We start from the raw sequence: 17450 nt of genomic DNA, 5'->3' as shown, positions 1-17450 counted from the left end.
GTGTATTGGCATGACCTAAGTTTGCCTATATGACCTCAGAGAAAGCAATACCTTCAAAGCATTGTGACCCTTGGTATGCCCAAAAACCTACTACGTCCAGGGAATGCCCAAAAATTGAGAGATCCCTGCTTCACCTTCCCGTTGTAAGGAGATTGTCAGTATCACATTTCCTTATCCACTTCCTTTTCTCTCTGGCAGTCTTGGCGTAATGAAGGTGCCAGCAAGTGATTGGCCTCTTTGCCTTAGGATTCTAAGGCTGTTGTGAAAACTACCCGAAAAAAGTAATTTTAGTAATGGGGAGTGCTATGCAGGAACGCTGTGATTGGCTGTGCTTTGGTTCCAGGACATTGTCCCCATCGAACAGGGCAAGGGATAATAGCCTGACGTGTTTCATACGCTCAGATCAAATCCCACTTGTATGGTCACCAATTTTAGAGCGAAATGAAGTCGTCCATTACGTGGTCCTTACTTGGTTGCAATATATTCTGACAGGGTAGTAATGCTTGAACGTCGGTTGACCAATTGCTTTTAAGTTTAAGGAGACCTAAAATGCAATGCATGTTGTCGTGTGACAGATTCTGGGTGAGGCTTATTGGAGAGTATCTTTATCCCTTGAGCACATTCCCTTGTAGTAGGCTTTACTTGAGGTTTTTTGCAGCATCCCCTCGGCCCCTAGCTGCAACCCCTTTCGTTCCTTTCACTGTATACCTCCGCCCATGATCTTTTATCCCATCTTTGCGTCCTCTCGTAAAACTGTTTCGTAGTGCAGCTGCTTTGAGGTTTTCCTCCTGTTGTAGTACCTTTGTAACCTTTTACTTTCCATTTTCCTCTCAGGGCTGGACGACCTCATTGGTGGGATCCCAGCACTTGGCTTTCGGCCTAAATATGTTTTATCCTAGCTATTCTCGGGCACATTCAAAGGTAGCGAAGTTCCTCGTTGGACGAGTGGGTTACGTGCTCAGCTACCAATTCGGTAGCCCCGAGTTCGATTCCCTGCTCCGCCAACGTGGAATCAGAGGAATTTGTTTCCGGGGATTAGAAATTAATTTCTCTATGTAATGTGGTTCGGATCCCACAATAAGCTGTTGGTCCCGTTGCTAGGTATCCAATTGGTTCCTAGCCACGTAAAAATATCGAATCCTTCGAGCCAGCCCTGGGAGAGCTGTTAATCAGCTCAGTGGTCTGGTTAAACTAAAATAACTTAATTTTTTTCGAATAAGGAGTCTTTTTCTAGTTATTCACAGCTTCCCGCAAGAGACACTTGAAACCAATCGAAGACTTACTGCAGCATACCAGCCCCAAAGAATTGGTGAACTCTCCCGGTTTAAATTCATGCTCACCATAATTTCTGGAACTTGAAAAGAACTGCGCTTGTCTCTGCAATTGCGTGGCAGAGCCCAGTTGTTTTGACAGGAACAGTGGACGCATTTGAGTTTCTTCTGCTCCTGAAGCCCTTATAGACGTCGACGTGGTTCGGAAGTCACGTAAAGCCGTTGGTCCCGTTGCTGATTAACCACTGGTTCCATGCAACGTAAAAACCAAACAAACAAACAAATCATCAGTCGTTTAGACATAACGGGTAATAACACTTGGTCTTGTTGAGAGAACGGGAGGAGTTTTATTAGTGAAAACTGTAGCCGTCTTAAGAATTGGAAGTGTTGAAAATTACAGACAAAAATGGGACTGGAATTAATGAATGAAAAAGCCTTAATGTATGGAAAATTGTGATCAGTATAATCACTGTGATGATCAGTGGAGTGGAAGTGTATTGAGTGAGGCATCCTTCCCCCAACGCCCCCACCCCAATCCTCACCTAGGGTGGCTACCACCCTTGTACACTGACTGTTCAGCGCATGCGTAGAAGAAAATTCCATATAGTACGATTTGTATACTTAGGAAGAATACAAGTACGTTAAAAAATCATTTTTGACGATTTGTTGTACATAAATGCTGAATATTAGTGACTTCGTTTCGTCAATGTATTGATGCAGGTTAGATGACGAATGCCAATATTAAAAATGTTATTTCTGCTATTTGGTGCTTGCAAGTATTTTCATTAATATTCTAAATTTAAGAATAATGTTAAGACTGTTTTGTGCAAGAAAAAGCTTCGTCGTGATGTTACATCCGGTATTGGTTCGAGCCACAGCTTTTGTTGACTTGTTCCACATGTTTCCGGGATGTCGGTTCCAGTGCAAAATTAGATGTTGACATCACGTCCGGACTAATCAGTCGCAACTCTATGTAAGATGATTATGCTAGGTGACTTTCTTTTTGAACTGTTTCTGTTTGCGAGTTATTGCGGTGGAAAGTTTCTTCGTTCGTCGTAGATTTCGTTTTAAAATAAAATCCGCCTTGAATAACAAATTTTCTTCTTCATTCTTTTAACTACAATGGTATGTTATGGCATGGGCGTGAATGCTTTCTGAGTTAGATTAATCAACATTTCAGTTATCAGAGATATTATAAGCCATATGTGTTCGGATTGTTGGTGAAGTCAAATTGGCTGCACATACGTACTTCGGTTAATGATTGATTTTTGGTGGTCATTTTCCTTTGTATTTTTGTTATCTTAGAACGCTCAGGGAGATGTGGTAACATGGCGCAACAGTTTTAGGTTTATGTGGCCGAATAAATGCCAAACTTTCCTGTGAAGCAATAAGCAGGTTGGTAATGTAATTATGTCCAGTCGAGCTCGTGAATTCTTCTTTTTTCACACAGTATCTATGATAATATGTTTTTTTATATTATTTATTATTTGTTCAACAGTCAACTTTGATTATCTTGCGACCCAAAACTTCAGGGAACATACGTGACGTGACAGAACCGTATCTCGGGGCGATTGGCAGCCCTACCAAAGTGGGCGTCACTTCGTCGCGTTAACAAATGACACGTTATGAGGATTATGATATTTTAGGCATTATTACGAGTTTTACCTTATGAATTCTAACCGGTGATGGAATCTTTACTCTCACCGATTATGTAAAGCAACAACGGGAGTGCCGGGTAGCGTCGATGTTTATCACGTCGCTTCGTGTAAGGAGAATGCGCACTCCTCACTCCTCTCTTATGTGTAAACATTGCCGTATTTTAAAAAAATGACAGCACTTTTTAATGGTAATGCTGGGCTTTTAATTAGTTCGTGAAATATATTAGGGCTATTGCATGGTCGATCATGAGTCCATTGTAGGTTACAGAAGTGTTCATATATTAAGTAACAGACTTCAGACGCCGTATGGCAATAGCTGTAAGGTAGGTTGGCATTCGGCGTTCTGTTGGCGTGTGACTCACTACCACCACTGACAACCTCCGGGGAAGCAGCATACCGTTGGCGTTCTAGGCAAGTCGGTGAGTCTTTGCAATAGTTTTTAGAAATGTTTTACAGAGTTATTTATTGTTGAATATGCAGGAATAGGCATCGTAAAGTTTATTGTTTTGCTTAGGGGAGGCGTTATGAGATGACAAGGCGCGTGAACGATATTATTGTATCAAATCTTTGAATTCGGGAAAACGCCCAGCGTTAGTAATCCATTCCTTTTTCACGGTATTGGATTTCGGTCCTAAATAGCTGCATTGTTTTGATGTCCTCCGGTGTGGATGGGGCAAGTTAGTGATTTTACGATTGTTAGAAAATTGAATCCTGACACGAGAAAATGAGTTGGAAATGGGAGCCGTTTCATGGGTTATCTCTACTACTACCTCTATACATGCAGATGATTAGGGAAAGAATTGGTAGGAAATGCGATAGATTTTTTATTTATCCCTTGAAATACCACTAGTTGACTACTATTGTAATGAACTGTAATTAGAAAAGCAAAGTTATTCTTAAAAACAGGTGTTTTTATTTTATTGCTTTTAACTTTAATTCTGGTGATCATAACTGTCAATTTAAAGTTATTTCTGTGTAACTGTCACCCTTATCAAGTATGACTGTCATCTTTCATCCTTGTGACCGCAACTTTATTACTCGTGATGAATTTATAAATTCCCACTGGCGTATCTCTTCCGTGCCAGTAATCCTGGATCTATCTTGACTGCAACTGTCATCTGGTGTGGAAAACTGTGTTCTTATTTCTTGTTTCAGCAGATATCATCATCAGTTCACTTGAACCCACAGGAATTTAGAACTGGGAAATTGTTTCTTAAGTTGTTTTAACCTAAAATCTTCTGCACGCTAAAATGAATCGAATTCGACTTCTTTATGTGAGTGGAGGCATTCCGTTGGATATAGATGAAATGACATTATTGTTTTAGCAGTTTTTTTTCGTTAAAGTTTTGCATATATATATATATATATATGAAATAAAGAGATAAAGTTTAGAATATCACGAATTTTAGGGAACGAAAATTTTTTTTAGATCAGGTTAACTAATTACTGACAGCAAACAGATTAATATATACTTTTAGAAGATTGATCAGAAGTTGTAAATAAAGCGAGAACATTCTAACATTCGAAAGAACCAGAAAAAACGGAAAAAGCTGGAATCTAACCCGTAACTAACTACAACAACAACAAATCCATATCGCCTTGTCGACCGCAAGTATAGATCGGTTAGCTGTCATCTTCAGCAGTTAATCATGTGAAAAATTAAGTTCTGCCTGGACACCCTTCCAAGAACTGATCAGTCCCGTTGCTTGTATTTGCTGATTAGCATAGGCGATCAGGGGTAAAAGAGTTGCTTTATGTAGTGAATTTAGTGTTTATTTATATACTAAAACATATGTTTAACCTTTGGTTTGTGCAAAGTACCATCCCGTACGTGAATCGATAAGTGTACGTTTGAAGTGAAATGAAAGTACAAATAAACATTCTCTCTCTCTCTCCTCTCTCATCCACCCCCATATCTCGTCTCATCCTCTCTCTCTCCACTCTCCCTCCTGTCTCAATCTCTCTCTCTCTCTCGTCTCGTCAATCTTCCTCTTCTCTCATCTCGTCTTCTCTCCTCTCTCCTCACACACACACGTGTCTCCTTTTGGCAGGCGACTCATTATTCTCAGGTAATCTTATCAAAATGGTGAAATCCATACGTGATTATCGTGGTATACGTGGGTATTTTGATAAGAGTGTACACACATACACACACACTCACACACCCAGTACGTGAAAGATGTATTTGATGTTAGTGACATTTGTTTGTTTGTCATGGGTTTGTTACTGTGTCTCGAGTCAGGTATGTTGTTTCTTAGGAAACCAATGTAAACCTTGCGCGGTGCACTGTAGTCATTACTCAAGCTTCTTTGCAGCGTCACCTTCGCCTCCTAACTGCAGTCCCTTTCCTTCCTTTTATTGTACCTCTGCTCATGTTCTTTTTCCTCCATCTCGCTTTCCACCCTCCGCTACCAATTGATGAATAGTGCGACTGCGAGGTTTTCCTCCTCTCTTCCTCTTTCAGCAATGAATGACTGGGTAGTATTTAGAAAGTTTCGTAAGTCAGAAAATTCAAGTTGAACTTTTAACATTAATACGGGTTTTCAACCCCCCCCCCCCCTTTCCCCCCCCCCCCCAGAAAAAAAAACGGCGAGATACTGAATATATTGGATATTTTGACTTCCCTGAAGTAGAACTGTAACCTTTACATTGACCTGCGACTTTGAAAAAGAACCATTTCGGGAAATAGTGGATAAGAAAAAGGAGAAAATGCTGACCTTTGAATTTATATCTAACCTAGAGAAAGAGGTCAAGGTCAATAAATATTTAGACGTAATCTCTATTCCCCACCAAGTGTCATCAAACTAAGCTGCAATGTTAAAGTTTTCTTCTAAATTAACTTCAATGATAATAATAATGATATTATTTTATTATTATTATTATTATTATTATTATTATTATTATTATTATTATTATTATTATTATTACAAGTAAAACAAAAGTGACAATTGTTTGTTAATGGAGACCACAAACCTCCAAGAGTGTCTGACGCAGATATTGTCGAGATGATAATAATAATAATAATAATAATACTGAATGACAGTGTGTGTGTGTGTTGGTAATAGTAATTTCCTCAGCCCCTATTTACGGGTTTCATCACCATTATGCCATTATATGTATAAACTGGTGACGCCCAGATGATGAGTGCACACCGACGCCTCTCTCTCTCTCTCTCGTCTCTCTCTCTCTCTCTCTCTCTCTCTCTCTCTCTCTTCTCTCTCTTCTCACACACACTCACACACACACACACACATATATATTATATATATATATATATATATATACTATATATATATATATATATATATATATATATATATCCTTCCCTGTTGTCACTGCCTTAAATTGTCAACATTTTTAGTGAGATGAACTTGCCGTCTCATTGAAGATAAAATGTTGGCGGGGGGGGGGGATTCTTTGAGCTACAAGTTTATTATTATAATGCCGTAGGAAATTGTGAATGTTTTTGCAGACCCGGGAATGGTTTTTTTTTTTTTCAGGGCCGTCTTTCGTATTTATTCCATGTAGTTATTTACGTGGAACTTGGGCCATTTGGAGTGAGTTTAATACGGTAACAGTGAACTGTAGTCACTTGTGACAGGATCAGTATTCGCAGCTTGTAATACTTGTGGTCTCTCCTTCTTCTTCTTCTTCTTTTTCGTCTTCCTGTTCTTCTTCTTCTTAGCTTAGTCCCGTTTCTATACTGACCAGAATGGTGTTCTGATTGATGTTGACCTAAATGGTGTGGCCTCACACAGTGTTTACTGGTGATAGAAGTTCACTCTCGACGTGGTTCAAAAGTCAGGTAAAGCCGTTGGTCCCGTTGCTGAATGACCACTGGTTCCAAGCAACGTAAAAGCACCATACAAACAAACAAACAAACGGTGTTGACCCAAATGGTGTTGATCGATAGGTGTTGACCATGATTGGTGTTGACATGAATGGTGTTGACCCAGTTGGTGTTTATCTGAATGATGTTGGCCCAAATGGTGATGACATGATTGGTGTTGACATAATGGTATTGATCCAAATGATGATGACCCAAATGTTGTGGATCTGGTGTTGATCTGAATGGTCTTTATCAGAAGAAGAATGGTGTTCTGACTGGTGTTGACCTAAATGGGGCTGCTCCAATTGGTGTTGCAACACCTGATTGGCGTTGACCCAGTTGGTGTTTATCTGAAAGGGGATGCCTCAAATGGTGATGACCAGAATGGTGTTGATCTGATTGGGAAGTGGAGGTTATCGATGATCCTGAAGTAAGACATTTTGGAAATTCCGAAGCCATAAAGGGAAATCTTTTTGTGGTTATTTTACTTAACTCGTCTAATACGAGGAGAGAGAGACACAGAGACAGAGAGAAGTTAATAAACCAAGGTCAAGGTCAACCTTAGGAACCATGACGTTGATGCACAGGTGATACTCTATTTACTAAATGTGTGTGTGCGCGCACGAGCGTGCGTGGGTGCGTACTCTTGTAGCTGGCTGACCTGTTCAGTTATCAGTTTTAGCTGCAAATTGTAGGCAGAATTTTTCCTTTTCTTTTTCTCTTTATTTTATTTTGCCAAAATACACTGAACTGTCCAGCTTCTCTGACATATCGCGTTCCAGTTTTCTCTTTCCAGGAAAAGTCTTCTTTTTCTTCTCCTTAGTGTTGTTATTATTTATTATTATTATTATTATTATTATTATTTTTTTTTTAAAATTAATTTATTATTGATTATTATTATTATTATTATTATTATTATTGGAAATCAACCCAGTGACATATGAATATCTTCTTATTATTATTGGAAATAAGCCCAGTAACATAATGAATCTAGAAATGCACGGAATCCATGTGAAATACAAAAATAATAGAACATAATGATAATAATAATACTATTGGTTGCAGGTCCACAGTAATATAGCATGTGAGTTTATGGTCTTTAATGAATATTAAAAGCTTTCGAACCTTGTGCTAGGTTCATCTTCATTCAAGTCATAAACTCACAAGCTGTATTATTGTGGACCTGCAACCATTGTCATCATTTTCAACACGGAAAACTGTCCTCAATAATACTATCATTATTAATATTTTTAAATCCTCGTAAGGCAAATTATCATCACCTTCAATAAAATATGTATATAAAACAAGCCAAGTAACTATAATTGACTGATTTACATTACCTTGGCACTCCTCAGATGTCAATTCTTATCATAATGCTTTAGGGGATAGTTGAAAGATACGCCAGCAATTTCTCTATTCATTAGTATCCCTGATAAGATAATAGTTATCTCATGGCGAGGATCTTTGTTAGAATACTTTTGTGTTAGGAGGTAATTTACAAGAGAGTATTTATGTTATCTTGAGTCACAAATTCATTTTGGTCTTTGTGACTCCTAATCATGATGGATTGTTGGTAATAAAAGCTCTCTCTCTCTCTCTCTCTCTCTCTCTCTCTCTCTCTCATCTCTCTCTCGCTCTCTCTCTCTTCTCTCTCTCTCTCTCACACACACACACACACACACACACACACACACACACACACACACACACACACACACACACACACACACACGTGATGATAAAGAAATTGCCATTGACTGTAAAAGAATAGACTCTGTTGCTATTTAGAAGCATTTCAAGAAAATCACATAAAATGAATGACAAGATAAATATAAAGGCTAATGCCCTTCTGTGTAGCTTAAATGTAAATTGGATGCTTCTGTGGAAAAGTTTTTTTGTACTTACTCTATGAATTGCAATTTCTATCAGCCACAAATGGCTTTAGTTCCCTTGCTTAGGGCAACAAAATCATAATCTATTGAAAAGACAGGCAGACAGATTCATATATGTATGTGTGTGTTTGTGTTGTGTGTCTGTGTTCTTTGGTTGTTAAGGAATAACCTCTTCAGTCATCCATATGTACACAAAATTCTGTGTCACTTCAGTATTTCATTTAGGCTTGGGATCCTGTTTTCGTTATCTTTTATCAATAATGTACTTAACATGTATGTGTATGTATGATTAGTGTTATTGGAGGAGCCTTTGTCTGGTGTTATTTCCTGTCAGTTATGGCTGTGGTAATTCAAGGAACTGTCTTGTGATAACACTCATGTAAGTATCGAAGTTTTGTGGAAACGTCTCCTCCTTACCTACGGTCGACACAACCATAAATATGTATAGACATGACTTTGATGAGTCGTTCGTTTTTGTTTGAATTCTCTTATACCAAGCAAATTTTTGGCCATAATTTTTTCAGTTCTCCTTTATCAAGCGTAGTTTTGGATTTGGGGCTTAAAAACCAAGTATCGTAATCTGATATGGAGAGACATTAAATAGTAAAAGACTTCTCTAAAGGGAGCGCAGATAATAACCCCCTTTCGACGCGTTCATAAAGCACGTGTGCAAATCTCTCGCCAGATGCGCCGTCTAAAAAAAAATTTGGCTGAAGCACTTGGTCTTTCATGGCATCTATGACCACTAATGTTAATCGTTTGATGGAAAATTAGGTGGCAAGAGGCTGCTCTAGGCCTAGGCCAAATCAAGGGTTCTTGTGGCTTTGAAAAAAAGCAACATTGTCTGGCTGTGCTTAAATGTATCCAATATTTTGCTACTTGATATCCTTGTGATGTTTATTGGATTGAATATGAATGTTACGAGGTTTTTAATATGATAATGAATTTTGTGTAACCGATATATTATCACTATCAGATCATAGTCCTAGTTGTGATTGCCTTTTGCAGGCGTTGTTGTCCATAAGACTCCATTCATGGCCAGTAAACGCTTTCTTGGCCCCAGTGCCTGGGCTTTAGCCCTAAATATCATACATCCGTCCATCCGTCCATATAGTAAACATTTATGCATAGTTCTAAAGTCAATACAAGCTTTTCAGTCAAAACAGTATTTATGAAAGCAGGAAAACAGTGTACTACTGTAATTACTGAAATCTGTTTTTATTGTTGATATACGTCTGCTATAAAAATGTCTTCTGGAATGCCTTTCGCAGCTCAGGATTTTAAAATGAAAGAACAGGCAGTTCTTGAGCAAATTGTTTTTATGGTTTTATTTTTATGGGGTAAATAATATATCCTTGCATTGGAGGCACTCTTAAGTATCATAGATAATGAGGTGTCCTTTAATGTTCGGATTTGCATTAAATTGTATTAGAGTTAACCTTTATTTACCCTTGAGTTTGCTGCCTATTCTCTTTGTTTTTCAGTGAAATAGATCCTCTGTTTGGAAAAACTTATCCTCAGAAATCCGCTGTCTTGTGGGTGGGATAGTTCTTTCATGCTTACGTTCCACCAATCCCCCCCCCCACACCCCCCCCCCCTCCACCACCCTACCCCCCCCCCCCCCACCCCCCCCCACCCCCCCACACCCCCCCCCCCCCCCCAGTTCTTTCATTGCTTACGTTCCCATCCCCCCCCCACCCCCCCCCCCCCCCCCCCCCCCCCCCCCCCCCCCCAGTTTCTTTAGTTTCATGGCCCTAAACGTTCCCATCCCCCCCCCCCCCCCCCCCCGCCCCCACCACCTCCCCCTTGAATTTTTCTCATAACCTTCTGTTCCTGGTTTTGGTCTTATGAATTGTGCTTATTAGTGGGGTAGAGCTATCTGTACATCTCGTGCACTGTAGGCATTATACTTAAGGTTCTTTGCAGCATTTGTTTGGCCCCTAGCTGCAACCCCTTTCATTCCTTCCACCTTCTTCTAACAGTTTATCCTAATGCAGCTGCAAGGTTTTCCTCCTGTTACACCTTTCAAACCTTTTTACTCTCAATAAGGGAAATGTCCTCTTCCAAAAATGAATTTTCCTTGATGTTTTTTGGTACAGTGATACAATACAGCAATAAGTTTAGGGATATTTTTTTGTCCTCACTGTTATACTATTGATGCATCAGGACTTAACTTCAATATTTTTTTAAACAAATTTGTTCATCATAACCATAAGATAATGCTTCTCTTATGTTCCAGGCTCTGTCAAATCCTCTTAGTAATCATGGCTAACGTACGACCAAGTTCTGGCAACAGCACATTCCCTGAGTTTCAGCATCAAGAGGCTGTATCAAGTCTTGCTATCAGTCAGAACAATTTTACAAGGGATATGTATGTAGTAAGTAATAAAATCTGTTCAAGTTTGGTAGTGGATTTTGTTTGTAAGTGCTTGCAGTCAATAAGAACAATTCTGTATAGAACTGTAAAAATATCAGAGTAAATGTTCCCAACTAGTGAATCTTTTTAGTAGCTAAAATTAAAAAAATTTTAAGAATAGTATTTGCCAGTTGAATATAGTATTTGCCAGTTGAATACCATCAGATCTCAAAGTATTATGCATGCAGATTATGTGCTAACAGATTTTATCAGAATTGAATATTTCTGAAATACTAAAATATCAGAAAACTGGTAACATATAAGGTATTGTGTGAATTATCATATCATTGAAGAGGTACTTCTTTTGTCGTGTGATATCCTGATATTCTTTAGTGCAAATAGAACAGTTAATAGTATCCCATTTGTTCAAGGAAAAGAATTCTAGTACTGTTTGATAATGTGGGTTTAGATTACAGTAATGTTACTGGTAGCTAACCTGTTGTGTATTCAGATTTTGGTTTATTGCTTCATAAAATCAGGTTTACGTTTCATTCCGAACAGAAACTTGCCAAGGAAAACAGTGGAAACCTCTTCTTTTCCCCATTCAGTATTATTTCGGCACTTGGAATGACACTGGGAGGTGCTCGAGGCAACACCAAAGCTGAAATGCACAAGGTGCTTCATCTGGAAGATAATGACTCAATCCATGATGCCTTCAGTGACATAATTGCAGACATCAAGGTTTGTGCCCTTTTATTTTTCTTGCCATGTTAATTGCAGTACATCAGGTATGGAGAGATGAGGTTTGGTGGAGGATGCTGCCTTTGAAGAAGACAGTGGAGAAGGCGCATCAGGCAGCCGACCCCATAATGTAGGGATAAAAGTGGGAAAGAAGAGGTGGTATGGAATCAGCTTTGTTATATATATTGTCACCCTTAAAAAGATACCGTTCATTGCCTCCCCACAGGGTTACCCTAATTTTGCGGTCATGTTTAACTTGTCCATTCTTGGTCCAAAATCTCTAATTGTTTGTCATTTTGATTATATTAAAGATTTTTGATATGGTAGTTACCAATTAATAGTACACAAGTAAAAGATGTGGAAACAAGCTAATCATGGTCAGCAGTATTTCATAGTGGGTAAGTTTAGTTGAATGTAAAAGAAAAGGCTTCAGCACTACTCACATTCACTGGTGGAAATTAGATTCGCTTGTAGCCATTATTATACTTTGTGCTGAATTCTGTTCTCTACATAAGTAACGTTATGCTGTTCCCAGCTTCAAGTTCATTTGTATATTATTATTTTGATTTTAGTTTAACAACAGTGAGTCACATTTTTAGACCTTTGCAAGGTTCACCTTGAAGATTTCTTCAGGTAAAATTGAAGAGTTTTGACAGGTAGGTCGGAAGAGGCCAGGGGAAAGAATGGAAATTTAAAAAGCAGAGATCTGTGTACAGGGGACCATTGAAAATAACCTTTAATACTGTTTACTGTGTGCCAAACTAGGTAAACTTACTGGTCATTGTTTAAAGTAAGTTCTTTTTAGCATTTGTGAAGTTAATTGCTTATTAATATTAAGTCAAAACCAGTACTCAGCATTGAAAACTGACTTTTAAATTGTATATATATTTGGAGGAGTGTTTCAAACAATGGTGTTGTGCAAGGAAGGCTTCATAGAGTATATGTAGTTTTATTTGTAGATCTTTTTTTTTTCTTCCTTTTCATGGTGGGCCTTTTATATTGGTATTTGTTTCAGTATCATGAAAAGGGCTTCATATATGTTGCTTATTACTTTAGATAAAAATGTGTATTAGTCTCTTATCTTTCATTGGTTGTGAGAATTTTATTTGAATTTATAGCATCATAGTGCCGCTGAATTTTTGTGTAAATATTTCCTTATCTTTGTTGGACATAGAAATTTAGGTAATAGGAATTGATATAAATAGTTATTATTGATTTTTGCTGAACAGAATTAGTTGTAATTGAATTGCATGGTATACTAGTAGGAAAGGAGGCCCAGTAAAGTTGTTACAGTCTCCTTCCCATGCATTTGCTTCATTTATGAAATGTATTGATTAACTACCGATTGTAGCCAAAACCTACCATTCTGCCACAAGAGGTGATTCTCTCTCTCTCTCTCTCTCTCTCTCTCTCTCTCTCTCTCTCTCTCTCTCTCTCCTGCTGGTGTTACATTTGAAATTTGTCATTTCCATATCATCTTTGTTGTTACTTTAACAGTTTTATTTAGATAATTTGGAGAAGTAATATGTTGATTATTATTATGACCTTCTGTTTTTGTAATACCCCATACGTTCTTAAGTATACGTAGTGGACTTTTTTTTCTTGAAACAGACAGAAGTCCCCGAGTACGAACTTCAAACTGCCAATATGGTATACGTATCTGATCAGTTGAAAGTGCTGGATGAATACATGGAATTGTTGACCCAGAAGTATATGAGTTCTGCAGAGACTGTAGATTTCAATCAAGAGGCAGAGGTTCGAGGCAAGATCAACGGTGCTGTAGAAGACGCCACTAAGTCTCGCATCAAGGATCTAATCCCCCCAGGTGTGGTATATTGTATCATGTTTTATTGATCTTCACAGATAAGGAAGCGGAGATATTAAATATAATCAGGACAGATTCCTCCAGTAAAAACTATCAAAAAGTAAAAGAACCATCTTGGAATGTTGTTCTTGTCTTCTCTTTCTAAAATTTCTGATGGAGAATTTTATTTTCAAGTATTATAGCAATCTTCACTGAGGCTTAACATGAAGCAGTGAGCAAATCAAAGAGCAATGATAGATCATAACTGTCAAGTCTATCTGTTTTTTATTGTGCCCCTAAACTTCGTCTTTCAGATGGAGGGGTTATTGTAATAACCAAAATTGTACTGCTCTTTAATTTTATGTTGGTCAAACTTAATTAAAGTTTGCCTTGCATTTATGTACATACACAATAAACTAAGAAAACACTAACAAGAATTTATGTGATTAAAGTTTGCAGTCTCAGAGTTTGTCATTGTTGTCTTATGAAGAATGCTTTTACCACATAAACTGTTTTATCATATACTACATACACATTTTATTTTTTCTATTTCTCCTAAGGGAGGGAGATACTGTTCTTGAGGGATTTTGTCGACAGTCTAGACTCATAAGGGTAGCTTTTAAGAGTTTCTTTATTCTTACAATGGAATTTGGTCAACAAATTCCATTGTAAGAGATAAAAAAGAATGGATATAAAGTAAAAGGATAAAGGCTGTAGTCCAAATAGACTCAAAGAACTCTATATTATATACAGTTTGCTGCATAGGGCATACCAAGCATTATTCCTTATATATGCAGTCATTACCTCCAGGTAAAAATAAAGATTAGGTATATCTTGAAACTGATGAAAGTTCTTCTACTGTCCAAAGTGAATGTAACTTACGACAAATTCTCATTGCCTTCTCAATACACATGTACAACACAATTGGGAAAATTTACTTTAATAGTTGGTTTTCCAAACCAATACTGTTCTGTATTAATTCAATCTTTTCACTTGTTTTAAAACAAGGACCTGTTGTCATTGAAGCTTTCCAATTATTATGATGACTTTTGTATTCTCGGCACTTCAGGAATCCTTGACTCCTTAACAAGAATGGTTCTTGTGAATGCAGTGTACTTCAAAGGTCTTTGGGAACATCAGTTCAGTAAGGAGAGCACCTATGATGAGGATTTCTGGACTTCAGCATCATCAAGTGTGAAGGTCCCCATGATGCACATAAAGAAGAAATTTGGCTATTCTGTCAATGACGAACTAGGGGCATCTCTGTTGAGGATGAATTATCAGGTAGTAGATTTTATCTTTACAAAATTTCTAGTGATAATTTTCCTATTACATTTGGGGTGATTCTATAATTAAAAGAATGTGTTTGGTATTAATTGGTTTCTGTGTAAACTTTTACCAATGCATAGTTAGACTTTATGATCATTTGTTTTACCTATGACTTATTTGGCCAATAAACTGCTTTATGATTATAGATTCCATTGTATTTACTGTGGATCAGATTGTCTTTTACTAAGGTGTTTGGTACCCTTACTGTCACATCGAGTACCTACACCAACCGTAGCCTGAAAAATGAATTTAATGAAGACATATTTGTTCATACGCAAACAAACCTTCGGTCTTAACAGTAGGATCATTTCTAGTGCCTAGCTGCATCCGGTTAAATGACAGATGAAAGCAATGAATCTTGTGATATCTGGCAACGCATGTGTAGATCGGTTGAAGAATGGTCAAAGACCATTCACCTACGCCAATTCGTTGGTCTTTTCTTACCTACCTGGGCGAGTGTAGTGGTTAACCTCTCTTGGCCTTTACCCGGTTCATTGCCCGTTTCGCTTGTGTGTAGTGTGTGTGTTTGCTGATATTATGGCTTCTTCTGCTCCTTCAGGACCTTATCAACATGTGTGCCCCGGAATTCCAGGTTTTCCGTGTTCTTGTTTTTTGGCTTCGGCGGAGACTGATCCCCACATCACATGTAGCAGGTGCCATTCTAATTTTTGTACTATAACGAACCCTTGCACAGAATGCCGGGCATGGCCTAAAGAGCAGTGGAAGTCGTTTTTAGCAAGAGAGAGCATCGGAAGGTTTTGACTCTTCCTTCTTGGGAAGGTTTTTACCTCTTCCCGATGCTTCGTTTTCTGCAGTATCAACCCCCATAGTAGTGTTGTTCCTGTGTCTCCTTCCTTTTCTTCCATTGATTCGTCGCTGGAAGTATCGGGAGGCCACCAGGCTGATTTTTGTAATGTCACCCCTTCTTCTTCGGGAGTTAATTTGATTCCTGGGAGGGGGGAGGCTTTTTCATCATTCTCATTTATTCCAGTCTGAGGCGTCCAAGATGGTGGCGATTTGGAAGACGCTCAGGCTATGGGGTACCCCATCCTTGGAGGGGTTGCTTGCGCACTTTTTGGAGGCTTGCTACCCCCCTGCTCAGGCGGACCAGACCATCCCCCCTCCTCCCGGCCTCGTCTTTGTGGGTAGCCGAGGTCAGCCATCTGTATTGCTCCGCCAGTGACTGTTGCCGCTTCTTCGAGTTGGAGGGGAGCTATGGTGTCAGCCCCGTTGATGACGTCACGGGATCCGTCGTTGTGTTTCTCCGCCAGTGGCATCTGATTCCCCTTCACACGGAGGGGAAGCTGGGACGTCATCTCCACTTGTGACGTCACTCCCAGTCATCTCCTCTGTACTGCCTTTCTCAGTCATGACATCATCACTGCCGCCCAGTTCGCTACATCTCCCTTCCATGTGATCGGAGCCTTCTCTCGCAGATCAGTCTGAGGTTATATGCCAGGCAGTGCTTAAGAGGTTGGACTCTTTTGGATTATAAGTTGGCTGCCTTGTTGATTGGGAGGATTGGAAGGAAATGCGTTGCTTCGTCCCTGCCTCCTGCAAAGAATTTTCATAAGGAACCAGTACTGCCTTCCTCTCCCTCTTCCCCCTCTACGCCACTTCGGTGTATCAAGTGTTGAAAGGCTAAGGACTTTGCTCTTTCTTCACCTACGAGAGAGGAACAACACGGACATGTTCTCGAGAGTGTTGGTGTTTCGGAGAGATTTAGTGTATCTTCCCTTGTGTAATCTGCAGCGGCTGCTTCGTCCTCTGCATCGAATCACGGGCGTGTTGCAACCTCCCCCGTCCATGCACATTGTGAGTGTGTTGCAACCTCCCCCGTCCATGCACATCGCGAGCGTGTTGCAACCTCCCCTTTTTGTGCACATGATGCAAGTGCTCCTTCTTCTCCAAGGCCTATTCGTCGCCGTAAGGATCTCAAGACGCCTGTCAAGAGGTTGAAGGTGGTGAGCGCGAAGTTGGTGCAGCAAGAGTGTTTGCCTGCCCCTCTCACTGATGCTTCTAAGAGTTAGATTCTGGAGGATTCTCCTTCGATCTCGAGTGCTCGGGATTCCTTTCCAACTCACGTTCATAAGTCTGCCACGGCCATGACCATTCATGGACATGTTAATGAATCATCTGTTGGAGGAGAACATAGTGATGTCCCTAGTGTTACAGTGGGCTCGTCTTGGGAATGGATGTGTGGACCCAGCCCAGACATGTTAGTTGGTGTTTTGGGCTGTTTTGCTGCTGATCCTACTCTTAATTTTAATGAAGAAGGTGCCTTAGAAGAGCCTACTCATACTTCTCGTCGTCGGCTTTGCCGGAGCAGGAGGAGGGAGACATGCAAGAGCATTTTGTCTTCCTTTTCGGAAGTTGTTGATCTCATTCGTGGGTTCAACAATTTGGAAAGTAGGTCTCAGGCTCAGTCGTCGTACACTCCTTCTTGCTTGGAAACCTTGGTGGGAGCTACGTAGGATCCCAAATTATCTCTTCAGCTTCCCTTGTCGGGGCACATCCAGTCAGTCTTGCATAAGGTTAATGCCTCTGTTTCGGACTGGGACGGTTCGCTC

At 39.4% G+C, this 17450-nt stretch overlaps 1 protein-coding gene across 14 annotated transcripts in view; it reads left to right on the top strand.

Annotated features, from left to right (window-relative positions):
• The window catches only part of LOC135217042 (leukocyte elastase inhibitor A-like), a 125771-nt gene that overhangs the window by 27481 nt on the left and 80840 nt on the right, over positions 1-17450 (top strand). For 12 of the 14 annotated variants that reach the window (XM_064252648.1, XM_064252636.1, XM_064252644.1 and 9 more), the window contains exons 2-5: positions 10890-11028; positions 11568-11747; positions 13359-13572; positions 14621-14835. In XM_064252648.1, the coding sequence (XP_064108718.1) occupies positions 10915-11028; positions 11568-11747; positions 13359-13572; positions 14621-14835 (723 nt within the window). In that variant the 5' untranslated portion in view covers positions 10890-10914. Of the gene's footprint in view, positions 1-3191; positions 3349-10889; positions 11029-11567; positions 11748-13358; positions 13573-14620; positions 14836-17450 lie in introns of those variants that run through there. The other 2 variants (XM_064252646.1, XM_064252647.1) reach the window with 2 other exon arrangements.

This window comes from Macrobrachium nipponense, chromosome 7 (assembly GCF_015104395.2).
Source record: "Macrobrachium nipponense isolate FS-2020 chromosome 7, ASM1510439v2, whole genome shotgun sequence".
In the NCBI taxonomy this organism is placed as follows: Eukaryota; Metazoa; Arthropoda; class Malacostraca; order Decapoda; family Palaemonidae; genus Macrobrachium; species Macrobrachium nipponense.
This window is presented reverse-complemented; position numbering and strand designations above follow the sequence as displayed.